The 18396-nt window shown below is 42.2% G+C and overlaps 1 protein-coding gene across 1 annotated transcript; it reads left to right on the forward strand.

Annotated features, from left to right (window-relative positions):
- Positions 1–101: 101 nt before the first annotated feature.
- tgm2b (transglutaminase 2b) lies at positions 102–18396 on the forward strand. Its single transcript, XM_080782156.1, has 13 exons — positions 102–199; positions 4156–4335; positions 5998–6216; positions 7553–7671; positions 8234–8362; positions 8460–8637; positions 8779–8914; positions 10098–10204; positions 10311–10550; positions 13227–13502; positions 14570–14730; positions 15280–15416; positions 17855–18396. Exons 1-13 carry the CDS (start codon positions 190–192, stop codon positions 18003–18005), a joined length of 2043 nt encoding a protein of 680 aa, XP_080638282.1. The 5' UTR covers positions 102–189; the 3' UTR covers positions 18006–18396.

An 18396-nucleotide genomic window follows, 5' to 3' on the forward strand; every position in this document is an offset into this window, starting at 1 on the left:
TGACTGTAGGCTACTTGTGGGAGGGGTGTTAGATCCTAGACACGCCCACAACCACTCATACAGTCGACCACTCAGGAGGAGTGAGTATATATTATGACTATGAGCCAGAGCAGAGTTACTGTCGTAACGGCACAGTGAAATCCACTGCCTTCTGCCAATTTATTTTAATCAAAGAACGCACGTCAGATCATGACTCAAGGTAAGATATATAGCCTACTTGTGACTTGAAATGCTAGCTTTTATTGCTTGTCCCGATTTTGTCAATTATAGTAAGATCCGTATGTGCTTGCAGAACTGTGTAGGCTACAAAACTGTCACGAGAAAAAATATGTAGCCTACATTTCGCCTATAGTTTAATTGATTTAGCAATTAGGCCTATGGGGCTGGATGGAATTGGAAATGGGACATTTCGCAAATATGAGTGTTTTACCTTAGTTTTCCATTTTTCCATGTGAAGTTTACAGTAGCTGAGTCACATATTTGCAGCAAAGTGTGAACAAGAAGGAATTCCAAATAGCCCTGACTGCAAAAACACAACAATAAACATACATCTTTAGAGGTAATATATCATGATGACGTTCCCCCATTTAGGCTATTTTTGCGTTGTTCACTGTTATTTAAATTCTGTATAACTGCTAAAAAAAGCCCACTATTGTAGATCTGCATTCTGCACCCACCCACACCAGTGTTGAATTCAAAAAATGTTTCACCCTATGTTTTATTGAGAGATGCTTGTCCCACCGAGACCTTGGTCTTTTAATAGCATTTCAGAACAGCTGGAGGCATAGTAAGTTATTAGAAGTAGACAGTCAACCACTTCTCTAAACCCAAAATAATCTGTCCTTGACTGAAGACCTTTTGTCCCGCCCATGTAGGAAATTACTAATTATCAGAAGCACTTCAGTTGTATTGAAGTTTATTGAAGAGACATGAAGCTGTCCAGATAATGTCCAGTTTTAAATGTTTCTATATGTTTTTTAATATATATATTTGGTATATAATTGACTTGCGTACAATAATTTAATATATATAACGATACATGGCCAAAGCAACGTCGAGAACCCCTGACCTGGTCCACCCTGAAGGTTGGACCAGTTGTGGGTACATGCAAACATCCTGGGAAGACTGCTGAATCTGACTTTGCAAGTTTGCAGTCAACAGGACATGAATCGATGTCATCTGTTTACCATGTGCTTTTATGCTTAAAGCTATGTGAAAGCACCAGTATGTGGTTCTGTACTCCGCATGGAAGGAAAAACAAAATACCTAATTTTAAACTGAGAGTGGGCGTTTATGACTACAGCATCATTCATTCACAGCTAAAATAGAAACAGAAGAGACTGTTGCTTTCTCATGAATAGGTTTATTATGACTGAAAATAGGGTTATTTTCCCAGGATTTAAATTGTGTTTACTGTACCTAGTGACTGTCCACTCACTGCACTCCTGTTGAACTTATTTAGTCTCATGGCTTCAGTCCATCTATGGTGTTGGGCAAGCTTGGTAGACTGAAAGAAAAGCATGAGTGGAGATGGCAAGTGTTGTGAAAACAACCGTCATAGCCTCACTGAGGGTGCTGTCGCCTAGAAGGTCCTGGGTTCGATTCCCGCTGGGGACGCGTGGGCGCGCCGTGTTCTCTCCTCCGCATCATCAGTGCCCATACCCGAGGCGGGATTGGCGAAAGGGCCTTTCTGTGTGGAGTTTGCATGTTCTCCCCGTGTCCCTAGGTACCCTCACAAAAAACATGCAGTAATCCTGGACTCTAAACTACCTCCCCCTGGCCAGCCAGGGCGCCCGATGGAGGGGAAAGGAACTGGTCGGAATAACGTGTTCCTTTCACACGCTACGTCCGGCCGGGGAAACTCCCCCGTCAGGTGAAAAGAAGCAGCTTGGACTCCTCATGCATAGAAGGAAGCATGAGGTCAGTCCGATGGGTTGCAAAATCGTGGGGGGAAAAATGGGTTGCAAAATCGTGGGATGTAAATTATAAAAAACAAAACAAAAAAAACTGAGGTATCTCATGTTGAAGCATTTACGCACACATGTTACTCATATACTGGAAGCTATTCAGTCCTTTGCAATGCTAGTGGTTTCACATTAGACCACAAGCTGCTAGGTGCTACAGGTACAGTATAATGAAAATGTGCTTTCTTTGATATCACATTTTGTCGCTGGATGACAGTACTGAGATTACTTGGGAACAACATTCTGACACTGCACTAGGAAGGATAGCATGCGTTGTTTGGCTTTGGTTATTAAAAAGTGTCACATCTGTTATCAACAGACCTCTGCATTTTTTAAGCCGTGGATCACTTCACCCTGCATGCTGCTTTTAAATGTTAGGTTAAAACCCCTCATCAGCTTTATATTGAGACAGATTGGAATGCTGCCTCCCCATGTACCCGCCGATAGATGAGCCAATGGTTCACTCACCCAGAAGTACATTTAAAAACACCTTTTCTTGCTGGCAATAGACCAAAAAAATGCTGAATTCCCTAGATCCAACAATGAGGTAGTGAGCTTTGTCCAGATTGTGCCTCATTAGGCTGTCAAATAGTGTGTGTTTGAGTGAGTGTGCAGTGGAATCAGTGGATTGCTATAGTGTTCCTGGCTCATTCTCATTTTAAAGAACAAAGGAAATGTACAAAACAACATGCAACAGTTAGCTTGACTAGGCTTTTACTTGCTCTTGAAAAACATGTGTTACTTTGGCCACATGTTTGCAATTAAAACCAAGGTCAATGCCAGTAAAAGATCTGAGCCATTCAGTTGTCTATTACCACAGTTCAGGTTTTGACTTGTTTATTCACACTTGAATACTATCTCACTCTCATTTTCATGGCTTTTATTAACACTATAGGCTTAATTAATAGAGAGTGATTGTCTCCTGTTCCGAGAAAGCAGGATGAATATTGCCTCACTTACAGAAAACAGGAAGTCATGTTTTTTCTTTTGTCTTGAAGTTGAAGGTGCATGATTTGCGCAATAATACTCTAAAAGAAAGAAAACAGGAAGTCATAGGGTGGGCTTTTCTTACTCACACAAATGACCATGGAGACAAGGGATCTGTATTTGCTCAACTCATATAGGGTGTGACTATGGCAACGTCATTCACACTGTTTGGATTTGTCTCTTTATGTGAACTAGCCAGTGTTATAGTGCTACTTTAGAAGCCACATAAGACGCGTGCAAGCACACATGCACGCGCATTTGCGTGCACGTGCGCAACGTGCACAGACATACTATTAAAACATGCATACGTGTATAGCCTATTTAGATGGCTTTACAATGCTTAATCGTATCCATAAAAGTAAATGATAAACAAGTCAAACAAAATGCATTTAGACGTGAGAGAAGTGGGGGGATGGTGCTCCGCTGCACCCCCCCCCCCACCCACTACACCCCTGGAAATAGCCTCCCCATGTAAATGAGTGTGAGCTAAATTGACACAAGCGAGCCCTCATGGGTTTGTAGAATTTGTAATGGTTTTGAAGATCACGAAAACATGAACATTATGCGGGATTAAAAGGGCTTGTACTCCACCCAGGGACTGGTAAACTCATTTTAGAAATCTTTATCCCATTAAGACATCCTACTATAAATGCGACACGTGTGTGTGTGTGTGTGTGTGTGTGTGTGTGTGTGTGTGTGTGTGTGTGTGCGCGCGCGGTGTTGGAGATAGCTCTTGATAACAACAAAACAAATAGTGCAGTGAGACAATTTAGAATACCCTCATGGAGCACGCTATCTCTGCTCGTCCTGTAATTGGTGAAGTTTAAGAACGGACAAAATTATTAAGGCTTAACAACATGTATTTAATTAAATTGCATAAAGTTATACAAATATTACAGATTGAATAATGAGATCTCATGGGCGTCAGAATTGTTGGTTAAGAAACCTAAGAGATCCAATTATACCCAGTTAATCATATTATTGTCTGAATCATTAATCTTAAATAAAAGCCAATTAGTTATGGCATAATGTGATTAATACAATTTTACTATACAAGTAATTGAAATGTAAATGAAATTAAATATGTAAAAACAAACTCCCCGAATACACACGTAGCTAGCATACGACGACCTAGCATTAAAAAAATACATACAAATTGAAATGATATTATTCCTCATTCCTTTACTTCTGTTCCTCTTCTCAGCATTGGACATTTCTCACTGGAACCTGCAGTGTGAGTTCAATAACGCAGACCATCGCACCCATCTCAACGGAGTGGATCGTCTGATTGTGAGGAGAGGCCAGCCATTCACAGTCAGCGTGTTCCTCCGCTCAGGATTCTATCAACCAGGAGACAGTTCTCTTCACTGCAGTGTGGAAACAGGTATTAGCAGTTCAACCCTGGCAAACTAACTATACTGTATGCCATTGAGTTCAGGGACATTTTTATATTGTTGCTGTCGGGCAGAAACCTCCTATTTCCATATTCCATTTCCAACTTTTTGCGTTTGTTCGTAAATTAACGCCCGACTTGATCATACGTCACACAAAAGTATAAAACTCCACCCCCCTCTCTCTCTCTCTTTCTCTCTCTCTCTCATTAGCAGGCAACAGTGCAGCACTATCCCTCTCTGTTTCTGGCACAACAGCGCCCCTACTGGTAATCATAGTCATATACTGGTGACGCGTTTTGAGCTTTCATTTGAACTTGAGCTTGGATTTCAACCAGACAGAAACGATATGCAATGACCAAATACTTCAGGGCTTGGTTTTGCAAAAAGGACAACATGTGCAGATGATACACAAATAATATACACAATTGTGTGTGTGTGTGTGTGTGTGTGTGTGTGTGTGTGTGTGTGTGTGTGTGTGTGTGAGAGACATGCGCACACACACATGCACAGACACATGCGTGAATAAACACAATGAAAATAAATAAATGACAATCTTCCCAAGTTCCCAGTAATACAGTAATAACAGAGAAATGCATGTATTTATGGTCCAGGAATGAGGGGAAATCATTGTATAAGTGTTTATGTCATTAAGGAAATCAGTAACACTATGGAAACGCCTTCTAGTACACACGGTGGGTCATGTTTTTTCCTCCGGACTCATTGTGATTTTAAAGCTGATAGGGGAAATGTCTGTTAAGTTCTAGCTTTGTTTAAAAGCACTAGTACCGCAGTCGTCAGCAATATTGCTACTGGACTTTACACAATAAATTATTCTTTGGTGATTATGTCTAGGTTTGTTATCAATTATTGTTACTGTTATTCTCTTCTGTACTCGGTCCACACCTTTATTATCACCCAAAAGCACAAGAGCAAAGCGGGTGTTAATCGACCTCTCTGTTATTGTTGGAAGCTCTTGGTATTTCCTGTCAGGCCATTAGACCTTGCACAGACTGGAACAATGCTCTCAGGCCACTGGATCCTGTGTTTGAAAATATACTGGAACAAGGTTGAAACTTTTTCTTCCCCACAGCTTATGTTTCATCATCTCATGTCAAGTTTGTTTAGACCACTGTCACTTACTGTAAAATGCAACTGTTTAAACAGGAAGCATGCTGTGCAATGAAAGATAACCTTATCGACATGAATGTTCAAGTATTTCTTATAGACCTTTAAAACGCACCCAATATGGACAGTTCACAGGGAAACAGCCCACCCTAGATTTCATTGTATAGACTCAAAGGGACTCGTTCCTTGGACCAATGCCAAGTGGAGGCACAAAGCAACTAATGTTCATGTAATACTGTACTAGTCCTCACATTTGAACTGAGGTCACTAAAGACGCAAGACGACTAAAGAGCTGCAATCATCTTTGTATCCTGGGAAATTGTGTGCCGCCTGCATGCATGAGGGGAGATTCCAGAGATGTTTGAACAAAATTACTGGAGAATTTTGGTCTGGTGTGGGAATGTGCCATTTACAGTAACTTTCCATTTAGCAATGTATCTTCACTGAGGATGATGTAATGTCCTTCACTAAATGCCCTGGAGAGCGTCCAGCCTCGTAGCTCTAACTATATTAAACTCAACATGCAGGTCCTCACCCCTCTGACCAGTATGGGACCAGAGCCTCCTTTGATCTGTCTGCAGACATCAACACTTCTTGTTGGAGTTCCGCCGTCACCAGCCCCCCAGGCAACACGGTGGCCCTGTCCATCTGCTCTCCCCCAGACGCCCCCATCGGCCGCTACACCATGACTCTCGGGGGAGTCGGGCAGTTCGAATTCATCCTGCTCTTTAACCCCTGGTGTCAAGGTGAGTAAACGGACCATATGTCATGCTGTCGTGTCTACATAGTTCTGTAAGCGATCTTACACTAAAGAAGGTTTACGTGATTATATTTCATACGGGGACTCCTGAGGGATAAGAGAAAGGTTCCAAATGGCAGACACAGAAGCAAACAGACTGGTAGAATTACAGCTAAAGGATTATTGATGGGTGGATGAGTGAATCAGTGGGTCACTAGATATAAGCAATATATAAGAGTCTTCTATGGGACTCTCCATGTCCTGCCGCCGCATGACAGGCAGCACATGTACAGCCTCTTGACTTCTGCTAAAGTAAAAAGAACCATTTTGCTACTCACCAATACAAAGATGGGGTCATTGTTTAGGGTCATTTTAATTAACACCTGTACTCAGGCTTTTTTGCTTGTTACAGAATTTATATTAATTTGATCAGACACGCCCCCTTCCTATATAAATCCATTGTAACTCCATTTTAACCATATTAGACTCATTTAAAAATGTCCCTGGTTCTGGTGAAAGAAATGGTCCTAATCTGTTAGGGGGTCACGTGTTTTTATTTAGCATTTTTTGGAGGAATTGGAAGAAAGAAATAATAATAAATGAATGAATGGCTAAATACAAACAAGTAATTGAACGAATACACGCATTGGAAGCACAACATCAGTAACCAGAACCAAGGATGTGTCTTTTCAATGAATCTAACATGGTTAAAATGGCGTTTGAAGTTACAATAGGTTTATATACTGTAGGAAGGGGGCATGTCTTATAAAATGGATATCAAGCAACTTAAAGATGGAGTGCCACATTTTTTGTATTTTTCCAGTTTTTCATGTGTCTATGAGGTGACAGTACTTCATTAGACACCCTGGAGTTGTTTTTATGTGCAATGGTGTATTAACTTTGTATTTAGGGTTTCTTCCTGGAGGCTAAACCCTTGACAGTCAAACGGGCCAATGAAGTAAACAGTAATATAGTGACACCACACTATCAGCCCCTCCCCCTTTATCATACAACTACAGCTGTGGGTGTGGCTTCAGTTCAGATGGATCACCACCCATCACCACCCACCAGGCAAACCAGGCATACTTAATGAACTCGTGGGCGTGTCCACATAAAAGCATGATTTTAACAAATACTGTACACCTTTTGGAAAAAGTTCTTCCCCCTTATATTGTAATAATACCTGATGATTATGTTTTAGGGTGGAAAAAAAGGTGGCACTCCATCTTTAAAAACTGTCTGGGGAGCAGAGTAGGTGCATGTTAAAGTGACTCCAAACATGTTTGAAAGTGAAATAGAAGAATGTGTTTAAGTATTTCACATGTGTCTCATCATGGCAACAGGGGACTGGGTATATATGGACAATGAAGACAACCTGAAGGAGTACGTCCTGTCTCAGGATGGGATCATCTTTCGAGGCACTTACAAGCGGCCCATACAGACAGCATGGAACTTTGGCCAGGTACCAGTACCAACAGGCTGTTGACCTCACCCACATTCCAACAAGGAAGCCATGTCTTCAGAGATAAATGATGATCAGACAGGGTGGAGATTCCTAAACGCCTAACCCTTGGCCATTTGTCAAGTATGGCTGTGTGTTCCCTTACAACTCAAACATTGTAACAATTTAGTTAAGGACTCAAACAATGTTCCCTGAGAAACAACGATCAAAGCTCTCATTCAGAGCTTACAGTCGGCTATGCGATTCTGATAAAATAACATTCTGTACCTAATCACACAAATTAACTGATCGTAAGAGACAGCATGGATCAAAATGCCTTCTTTGATATCTGATCCAGTCCAGTTGGCCTGTCATTACTGGTGCATTAGATATGACTGATTATAACATACCAGAAGGCCAAAAGAGTTGTTTGTTTTGCACCTGTTGTTCACAGAGCAGAAGTACAAGTATAACCTTTTATTGACTCTCTCAATTTTTTGTTATCACTTGAAAACAGAAGCTATTATACATTATGTTCTGCAGATGATTAGCCTATTAATAAATGTTATTTCTGTCTTTGCAGTTTGAAACTGGGATCTTGGATGCCTGCCTGAGAATCCTAGACATGAACCCTAAATACCTGCGTAATCCTGGTAAAGACAGCTCAGGGAGGAGAAATCCAATCTACGTGTGCAGAGTGCTAAGTGCTATGGTGTGTCCTGATAAGGAGTTCCTTCAATTTCAACATGGATGCAAATACCTGTGTGAAAGTGTAAGTTTGATTGTTTTCATGTTTATTTCTTCTTTAGGTGAATTGTAATGATGACAAAGGAGTCTTGCTGGGTAACTGGACAGATGACTATGATGGCGGTGTGAGCCCTCTGTCCTGGAAGGGGAGTGTTGAGATCCTCCAAAACTGGGACAGGAATGCCTGTCAGCCTGTCCGTTTTGGACAATGCTGGGTGTTTGCTGCAGTGGCTTGCTCAGGTACAGTTGCAGTACAAAAGAACCCAATGGAACTTAAACAGATTATTATTATACAGATATTGTCAAAATGACATTTCGAGCTATGTTTTGCTGATGTAGTTAAGGTTATGGCATTTGTATTGTTTTGTTAAATCCTCCTAGTTTCCAGGGCTCTTGGCATCCCCTGCAGAGTTACCACCAACTATCTGTCAGCCCATGACACCAATAACAACCTGGTGATTGAGCGATACATCGACGAGGATGGTCAGTCAACACGGGGATCTAGAGACATGGTCTGGTAAGAATTCTAAAGTCTACTTTGTTTCACAATTGCGCTTGTTATACGAAGATAACTGACTTTCTTGATACTTACTTACTCCTCTTCGTCCCCAATGGGACATAAGGCTTCAATGAGTGCTCTCCATTGCATCCGATCCCTGGCAGCATGTAGCGCCTCTCCCCAGGTCAGGTTCATTCGATCCCTGGCAGCATGTAGCGCCTCTCCCAAGGTCAGGTTCATCTGTTCCAGCTCCTGCGTCACATATAAAAGAGGAAAAAAACAAAAAACCAAGAAGATAGTTTCTAGGAGACATAATGAAACCCTTGTTAACATCTTGTCAGCTGTTTACGCTGCAGAAAGAGGAAGGGGCAAAGGTAAATTATTGTCACCACCAAAGTCAACCCATCATTTGTGATGGTGTTTTCCTGCAGAAACCCATTTTTGGTAGATGGTAAATGTTTTTGGTCAACTAAAGCAAACGGTGAAAACACCAAAATACAGGGAGAGGCAACATTGTTCAAAATTATTTTCATTTTAGTTTTGTATAATAACATGCCCAAATGTGGGATTCCAGGTAGAGTCCTGAGCTGGACTGTTTTCCCACTGGATTTCTGTAGATTTCCCGCCCACACAGTTTAATTCTGTGTAATTGAATTTTTTCAGACCGTCTACTCCCACCCGCAACAAAGTTTATAGCTGCATCCATTGGGGCCCAAATACATTACAATAGAAACACAGAATGAGACTGAGCGATGGCCATTATAGCATGGCGGACACTCGGACAGTGACACAGTGGGCTGGGCTCACTGCTCGTCAGTAGGTCATTCATAAATAGATGCCTACCTATCAGTAACAACATCAATAGGTAGGTTCAACATTTTGTTCTTAATCTCTTGATTTAGTCAATAAAGTACATAGGGTTTATGTGGGCAATGGAGCTGCATGGGGAAGAGAATTTGGATCTCCATATGGAGCTGAAGCAGCTGGTATGTGTGTCAGAGGAGGCATGTGGTTGTCTACAGTGTAGAGACACATGAGGGTGTAGACTCTATCTACACCCTCCCCAAGCCAACACCCACGGGACACTGGAAATGATTAAACTGGGTAGAAAATGCAGAAGAATGTAAAATAATTATTCTATTATGAAATCAATAGTATAAGTCTGGGTTTAGTCAGACGATATTCTGTATTCTGTCTTTAGGAACTATCACTGCTGGGTAGAGAGTTGGATGACCCGGCCTGACCTAAAAAAAACAGCTTTTGATGGCTGGCAGGCCTTTGATCCTACACCACAGGAGAAAAGTCAAGGTAACTTCACTGTGTATCCAAATGACATAAAGTATGTTTTTTTTAGCACTGATAAAGGGAGTTCCACCTCCATCTTTGATGTTGCATCTTGCTGTGCATACCTCAGGAGTGTACTGCTGTGGGCCCGTACCTCTCAAGGCCATCAAGGAGGGCGAGCTCCTGTTCAAATATGACGCGCCGTTCGTCTTCGCTGAAGTCAACGCTGACGTTCTCACCTTTATGAAGAAGAAAGATGGAAGCACTGAAAAGGTCACCAGCTCCGTGACGGTGGGCCGAAAGATCAGCACAAAGAGTGTTGGCAGTGATGCCAGGGAAGACATTACTCACCTCTACAAGTACCCTGAAGGTAGGCAGCACTGCCACAGTCTAGTGTACAGCAAATAACAACACATAACCCCCTGGTTGAATGTCCCTTTGACAAATTACATGTTTACCAGTGTTTATGAGGACAGGACAGATAAGTATGTGTGTGTGTGTGTGTGTGTGTGTGTGTGTGTGTGTCAGCGCACGCACACCTTGGCGCACAGCCGCGGACAGACGAAGCTGACGGCCAACGTCATTCCGGCTTTTTAGACAGCTGGTGGATGGGAAAAGAAGCTCCACCTCCGCGGCTGACTGACGCGACGGACAGATTCCCGGAAACGCTCTCCTCCTAGAGCAGAACAAATATAAACAAGGCAGAACCAAGACATAGGGCTATAAAATAATCAGGTCAAAGGTACATGGGAGAAATATTTATGGAATAAATGAGTCTTTAGGAGTCTCTTAAAACAGTCAACTGATTCAGCATTTTTCAATGTCAGAGGAAAGGCATTCCATAGGGTAGGAGCTACCACAGCGAAAGCCCCGTCCCCCTTGTATATATCAGTATATACAGTACACCAGTAATATGCCTTATAAGGCGATAAAGCGACCGCTAGGGCTGAGACACTCAATTTACAATTTTCAATTTAGGCATTTAGCAGACGCTCTTAATCCAGAGCGATTTACTAAGCAAGAACAAAAAAGCATGGGAATACATCACATTTATCATGAAACATGCGTAAGCTAAAAAAGTAACAGTGGAATATCTGTATAATGAAACTATACATATAAACTATCAGTTGGAGAATCTTAAGTGCACATGCTGGTAGGCCAGTAAGGAGGGAGTTACAATAGTCGAGTTTTGTCAAGACTGTTGTCTGGATTAGGAGCTGGGCTGATTCCTGGGTGAGGAACGGTCTAATTCGTTGTATGTTATAGAGTGTGAACCTACAGGATCGAGTGACCGCTGTGATGTGAGTTTTGAACGAGAGCTGACTGTCCAGGACGACACCAAGATTCCTGGCTGTTGGGACAGACGTTACCAGGGCGTTGTCTACGGAAATAGATAGCTCCCGCATAGGGCAGGATTTAGCTGGGAAGAAGAGAAGCTCAGTCTTGTCTGGGTTCAGCTTGAGGTGGTTGGAGGACATCGATCCACTGTGAGATGTCAGCCAGGCATGCGGTGATGCGCTGTTCCACCTGAGTGGCAGAGCCCCCCTCTGCCACTCAGGTGGAACAGCGCATCACCGCATGCCTGGCTGACATCTCACAGTGGATCGATGAAGGATAGAAACAGTTGTTTTTACAAGACACCCCTGTAAATGGGATAGTCCATTTACAGTCATTATCTCCAGCTGGGTATAAAAGGCTGCCATTTTGCCAGTGAACTGAAATCTGTATTTATGCCAGTTGGTAGTGCGCCTTTGGTGAATAAACATACCATTGGTTAACCTTTACCAATGCCTCTGTACTGTTTCTCCAGTCACTAACACGGTCATTCCTACAGTCCGAAAAACGACAACCCACCTCAAACCCTAACCTAACCATAACCGCAAGCACGGGAGCAGGCACTAGTCCGAGATGCGTCCGCATGTCGGACTAATGCTCCGTTGGATTTACATGCGGTCCCCCCGTTTATGAATAGCACAACCACAATAGCGCTCCACTGTTGTAGCTGACCCTTTGTGGAGCTGACACTTTGTGGAGTGGGCGGTGGCAGTGTGTAGTGGCAAAACACGTGTCGCCCGTGTGTTGTGTGTGGCGTGTGCCCCCGTGTGTTGTGTGTGTGCAGCAGCAGCATTACATGAAGAGCGTGACGGATGCAAGCATTACATGCTTCCTGCATTACATGCTCCCTGCGTGACATGCTTCCTGCGTTACATGCTTCCTTGCATGTTTATATAGTAACTGCGACCTAGCGGTCGCAATTACAATAGTGCAAAAGTTCACCTCCAGACCATCTGCTATATTTTCTTTGGCTTGCAGAACTCTTTCAGATACAGCCATTAAACATATAAGGAGATCTTTGTTTAGTCCTGTGCTACTGATAAAACACATATTTTAACCACGTCTCCATATCAGTCCGATATTCACTATACGATGTTTACTTGACCTATATCTCAGAGGTGGGTTGTGACTGGTTCCAAAATGACATCATTCTGCAAAGATTTCAAGCTAATGGAATACTGGCTTTATCTTCCTGGAACATTACTACACTAGTAGCTACGGTTGTTTCAAATCTATTTTGGAGCTACTCCACAGCCAAAAGGGGTGCATACGTTGGTTAGACATACTAACAGTCCGACAGGCCGACAACACCGTCGCTCCCGACATGCGTGGCCGGTTACAACTAACCCGTGGCAGGTTCAAACTAATCTGTGGCAGGTTCAAAATAATCTGTGGCAGGTTCAAACTAACCCGAGGCTTCCGGCATGCGTCACTTGCGTGGCAGGTTAAAACGAACCCGTGGCTTCCTGTAAGGTTTGGTTTAGAGTTGGGTTTTGGGTGTCGGACTAATGTCTGTCGAACTGTTAGTACGTCGGACCAAACACATGCACCACAGCCCAACACAGTGCGGCTAGCTAGCCAGAAATGAATGATAGAGCGAGGTGTTACTTTATGTAAATAAAAAAAAATATTAAAACAGTAGCTCCATTCTAATTGTGATTGTATGATAACAAATGGTCTCATTCAGTTCTTTCTCATGGTTATCTGCCAGGCTCTGCTGAAGAGAGGGAGGCATTCGAGAAGGCCAACCACCAAAACAAGCTTCTTCAGCAGCAGGAGAACCAAGGCCTACACCTCACCATCAAGGTTACTTCTGAGATGAGGAAAGGCTGTGACTTTGACGTGTTTGCTGTGGTTACCAATAACACATCAACTGATAAAAAGTGCCGCTTGAAGTTTGGGTCCCGAGGAGTCTCCTACAATGGAAATCTGGGCAAGAACTGTGGCTTCAAAGACCTGCTAAATGTTGAGCTGTCACCAGGAGGAGGTTGGTCTGCTCTGTGTGTGTGTGTGTGTGTGTGTGTGTGGTGGGCAAGTGTGTAATCCTAGTTTGCATCACACCACAGGGCTTGTTACAGAAACCATGTCACACATTATTGCATGGCTGCTATGCCTGTAAAGGGCTTTACATACTGTAGCATGACAGAACAGTTGATCAAAGGACATAATTATGCAAACATTTCCCAATGTCGGTGAGAATGTACAAACATTCCTGAATCCTGTGTGAAAGCTTCCATGTTTCATCTCTGTACTGATAATCCAGGAATCATTGCACATCACTCTGTTAATTCACCAGATGGTGTTGGTGTCAATGAATGAGGGCTCCAAATCAGAACTATATCATTAAACGGGTGTGCACCTTTGACTCTAGCTTAGAGGAAGCTTTTATGACTATAATGTCATTAAATACCAGCTGCTCCATTGTAAGTGGATGTGCTTGCTCCTGTACTGTGTCTTGGTGGGGGTGGGGTTCTAGATTGAGGGCAGCAATGATGATTGCAGCCGACATGATAAATAAAAAATAAAAACGATAAATACAATTGTAAAAAAAAAAGAAAGAAGAAAAAAAAAACTCTCTGCTCCTCCATACCTACACAGACCTGCTTTATATCAACTTGCAATATACTTGAGTTTATCTTTGGCAGCCTAGGATATATGTCTATATGTCTATAGGTTGGTAGGAAGAGGCTTCCAACAACTTGGGATGCAGCAAAAAGCATCTAAATGGCTTGCAAAAGCATTGGTAACGCCGTTACTTACTAAGGGGTGTTTTGGGTGTTGGACCAAGGTTTGATGACTTGATTTGTGTTTGTGTATTGTCATCTCTTATGTGGACATAAATTAATTATTAAAGTGTGTGTGTGTGTGTGTGTGTGTGTGTGTGTGTGTGTGTGTGTGTGACTTGACTTCACACGTGTGCGTGTTTGTGTAAGAAAGTGCAGTATGGTACACAGTATGTCTCACAGTAATGCATGTATGTACAGGCTTAATATCTTCGCACCTTTCAGTCTGGCTGTTATATACTGTATACTTAACCCGTGTGCCTTGTTGCAGAGAGGCGTGTTCCACTAAGGATGAACTATGAGAAGTATTGTGATGCCCTCACCGAGGACAACCTGATCCGCCTGGCAGCGCTGCTTATTGACTCTACCACGGGAGAGGCCACGCTGGCTCTGAGAAATATTGTCCTGGATAACCCCGAAATTAAAGTCAGGGTGAGTATAGACTCTGCCCGCGAGGCATGGACACGTGTTGACAGGAGAGGCGGATGTAAAACAAACCCAGACTGTTCATCTTGCAATTGTGGGGATGTACAGTAGGATGATCTCATCTGGCCATTGTTGTTGAGGAGAATGAATAAGCCCCATTGTTTTTATTGCACTCAATGTTTCATTCAATGAAATGTCAGGACATTTCCCAAATTCCTGACGAAGATCTGTTGATTGAAATGTTGAGCTCAATAAAAACAGTGGATATTATTCAAGATAAGATCTGTTGATTGAAATGTTGAGCTCAATAAAAACAGTGGAACTTATTCAACCAGTGATCAGATTAAATGTCTTTATGATGAACTGTTTTCTTTCCTGCTCCTGGTCACTCAAGTGGATATGTGTGCAGCTTTTCATGAGCTTTTCCTGATATATACTGTAGCAGCATCGGTCAAAGTTAGACACATAAAGCCCTATATACTGTAGTACTGTATTTGTTGTACAAGCTCACATTGTGACAACTAACATTTTCAGTGTGTTTTTACGGTTTTGTAGATTCTAGGGGAACCAAAGCAGAACCGAAAGCTGGCAGCTGAACTCACTCTGCAGAACCCTCTGCCAAAACCTTTGGAGAACTGTTGCTTCAGCATCGAAGGGGCCAACCTCACGGGAGGACATGTGATCACTGAGAGGTATGTTGCTTCGTTATCCAACTATCAGGACCTGGACAAATTAGTGATGTCTCCATTGGGACCAGATCAAGTCAAATCAAGACTAGTCGGATCTGGCCCAGAATATCACCTGGTTTCATAGATTCTGCCCACTGAGACTGGATGAATCAGAGAGAGTCCGATCGAGATCAACTTAAAGATGGAGTGCCGCGATTCTTTTCCACCCTAAAACATGATCATCAGGTCTTATGAGGAGGTATAATATTTTCAAAAAAGTGTACAGTATTTGTTAAAATGTTGTTTTTAGTGTGATGTCACTATATTACTGTTTATTTCATTGGCCCGTTTGACTGTCAAGGGTTCAGCCTCCAGGAAGAAACCCTAAATACAAAGTTAAAACACCATTGCACATAAAAACGACTCCAGGGTGTCTAGTGAAGTACTGTCACCTCATAGACACATGAAAAACTGGAAAAATACAAAAAATGTGGCACTCCATCTTTAAGTCATAATTCATAACTAGTCAGATCTGGTGAAGACGTCCTGGAAATGACGTAGATCATCCCCATATGGGCTGTTATCTGGCCTAGCTAGTCCTGAACGTCCCCCGGAGGACGTCATCATAACGTCATCATGACATCATTTGGCTTGCTGAGAAGATAGACATGACATGATAATGGTTTACTGATCCAGGGTTCAGGTGTTATAGCAGCAACATGCTGTAAGAGTAACACACATGAACAACATGCTGTAAGAGTAACACACATGAACAACATGCTGTAAGAGTAACACACATGAACAGAGTAAAAGTGTGTTCAAACCAGCAGCGAAAATATCTTTATGGTCGCCTACATTTGCATAATTTGGGTCAGATTTTGATTTTGATGATGACTTTGACTTACTTGATTTGAGCTGGTCAGATAATGATGCTGTCAGATAATGATGTATCTGACGGCACTGGTCACTTGGTCAGATAATGATTTAGTCAAAATGTGTTTGCTTCTGGAGCTTGGGTGGTGCAGTGGTACAGTACCTGCCCACTGTTCGAAACCAACATGATGCATCCGACTTTGTCTAGCATCTATACGAACACATATCACTATCACTGCACATATTCCTACTGGCCGGGGCGGTACGCGTCAGCAGGGAGGAGTAGTACGAAGGCCCTACATCCTCCCGGTGGGGGCCAGTAGGATACAACAGCATTGACAACACACAGAAATATGTGGAGGAATCAATTGCCAACTCTTATCTGTCATCCTTAAAAGACATGTGTACACCATATTAGACCATGTGCAATGTGCCAGAGCCAGCTAGTATTCTGAAAGGGCAGACAGAGTCAAAGCCAAGAAAAGCAGGACTCACTGATACCAAAGAACAGAACAGAAAGTGTCTTACATTCTCTATTGGTTGTTGATCCTGATGGCTACTAGCACAAAGGACTGACCAAGTCGCTTGGTAGTGTGGAGATGAGGAATTTAGTCTGTGGCTGAATGTGCTCCTTATCCCAGTTCACTCTGTCTGGGAGGGGTTCTGCAGGATACTGGCCAGCTTCCTCTGCCAGTAGCAGCTGTACTTCATTTTTCCTTTTATTTACTATATGAATTCCTTCCATATTGAGTTTAGGATAAAGCCTAAATAAATTGTCAACACTTATTATAAAATAAGTAGCACTTGCCTTGGCAAGCCAGCACACTACAGTAAATCTGTCATGGTTATAAAAGTTAACTGGGCTTCAAAACAGTCATCACCATTAGATTTGTGAAGTAGCTGACCTTAGGAGTAACTGAAGGTTTTATCAGGCCAAACATGTTATTTAATATTAAGAGAAAAGTAAGCACTCTGCGAAATGAAATGTCTAAAATGTTCTGCTTGGTGATTTGTTGGCCTGGCCTGCATGATGCTTTATGTAACGCAGCTGAGACAAAATCTCAAGGGCATGGAAATAAAAAAAACATCTTTAAAAAAAGCTGAGGTTTGGACTTAAAGTATTGGTTGAAGTAACTAAATGGTGTCTTGTTATTTAGCAATGCAGATTGTCCCTCTGCATGATCATGCAGCGTGACCATCTGCATTGTTAAATAACAAGCCGCCGAGATGTAATTTAAAAAAAGATGTCTCTCCAATTTCACGGCAGTAGCGAGTGAGGAGATACTTTGATCTGCTGGAATGACCAATCCAGGGAATCCATGAAAGCGGATTTACTTTATACTATATATCTCTATAGCTGAAGGCTTAAAAATGTGCAGGAAAAAACCCATCCTCTCCCTTTTACTCTGCACTGGGAGTCTCTGGTATTCTGGTGCAGAATGTTTATACCACTGGAGCCTGATCTCCATAAATAGTCATAACTGCCATTGACACATAATTAAACAGCAATTGATTGCATAAACATTTGGAGAGTACGATAACCTTTTTAAAGTGTGTGTGTGTATCACTACTTAAATGTTTACCTTCAGGCTGCCTTCAACGGTGGGACCGGGAGAAGAGGCCAAGGTCAAAATCTACTTCACACCCACCCACTCAGGTGTCAGAAAACTTGTGGTGGATTTTGATAGCAACAACCTGTGCCATGTCCAAGGCTACAGAAACGTCATTATTGGCAAGTAGTATATCACCAACATTACACTTGCATTCACATTATGTATAATAGCAGTTGCAATGATGATGAATCCTCATTATAGTTGGTGCTGACCGATATGTTTATATTTAAAGTGAATGAAACATAGCATCATTTTTGCACAATCATGTTCATATATAAGACATTTTCACCGCAACTTGTTTAGTATTATCAGAGACAGAAGTATTCCAATGACAATGTGACCTGAGCAGGTCGTTCAAAGGCTGTTCAAAGGTTAACCAATATGCATGCAATGTTTTAAGACCTATTTGATAAAGTAGTTGTTGTTCTTTGAATGAATGAATATTAAAGTACTATGTCCTATTTTTATACTTTGTAAAAGCCATAATAAAAAATAAAATAAAACATTGAACTACTACA

This window comes from Protomyctophum bolini, assembly GCF_963924005.1.
Source record: "Protomyctophum bolini genome assembly, chromosome: 2".
Classification (NCBI taxonomy): Eukaryota; Metazoa; Chordata; class Actinopteri; order Myctophiformes; family Myctophidae; genus Protomyctophum; species Protomyctophum bolini.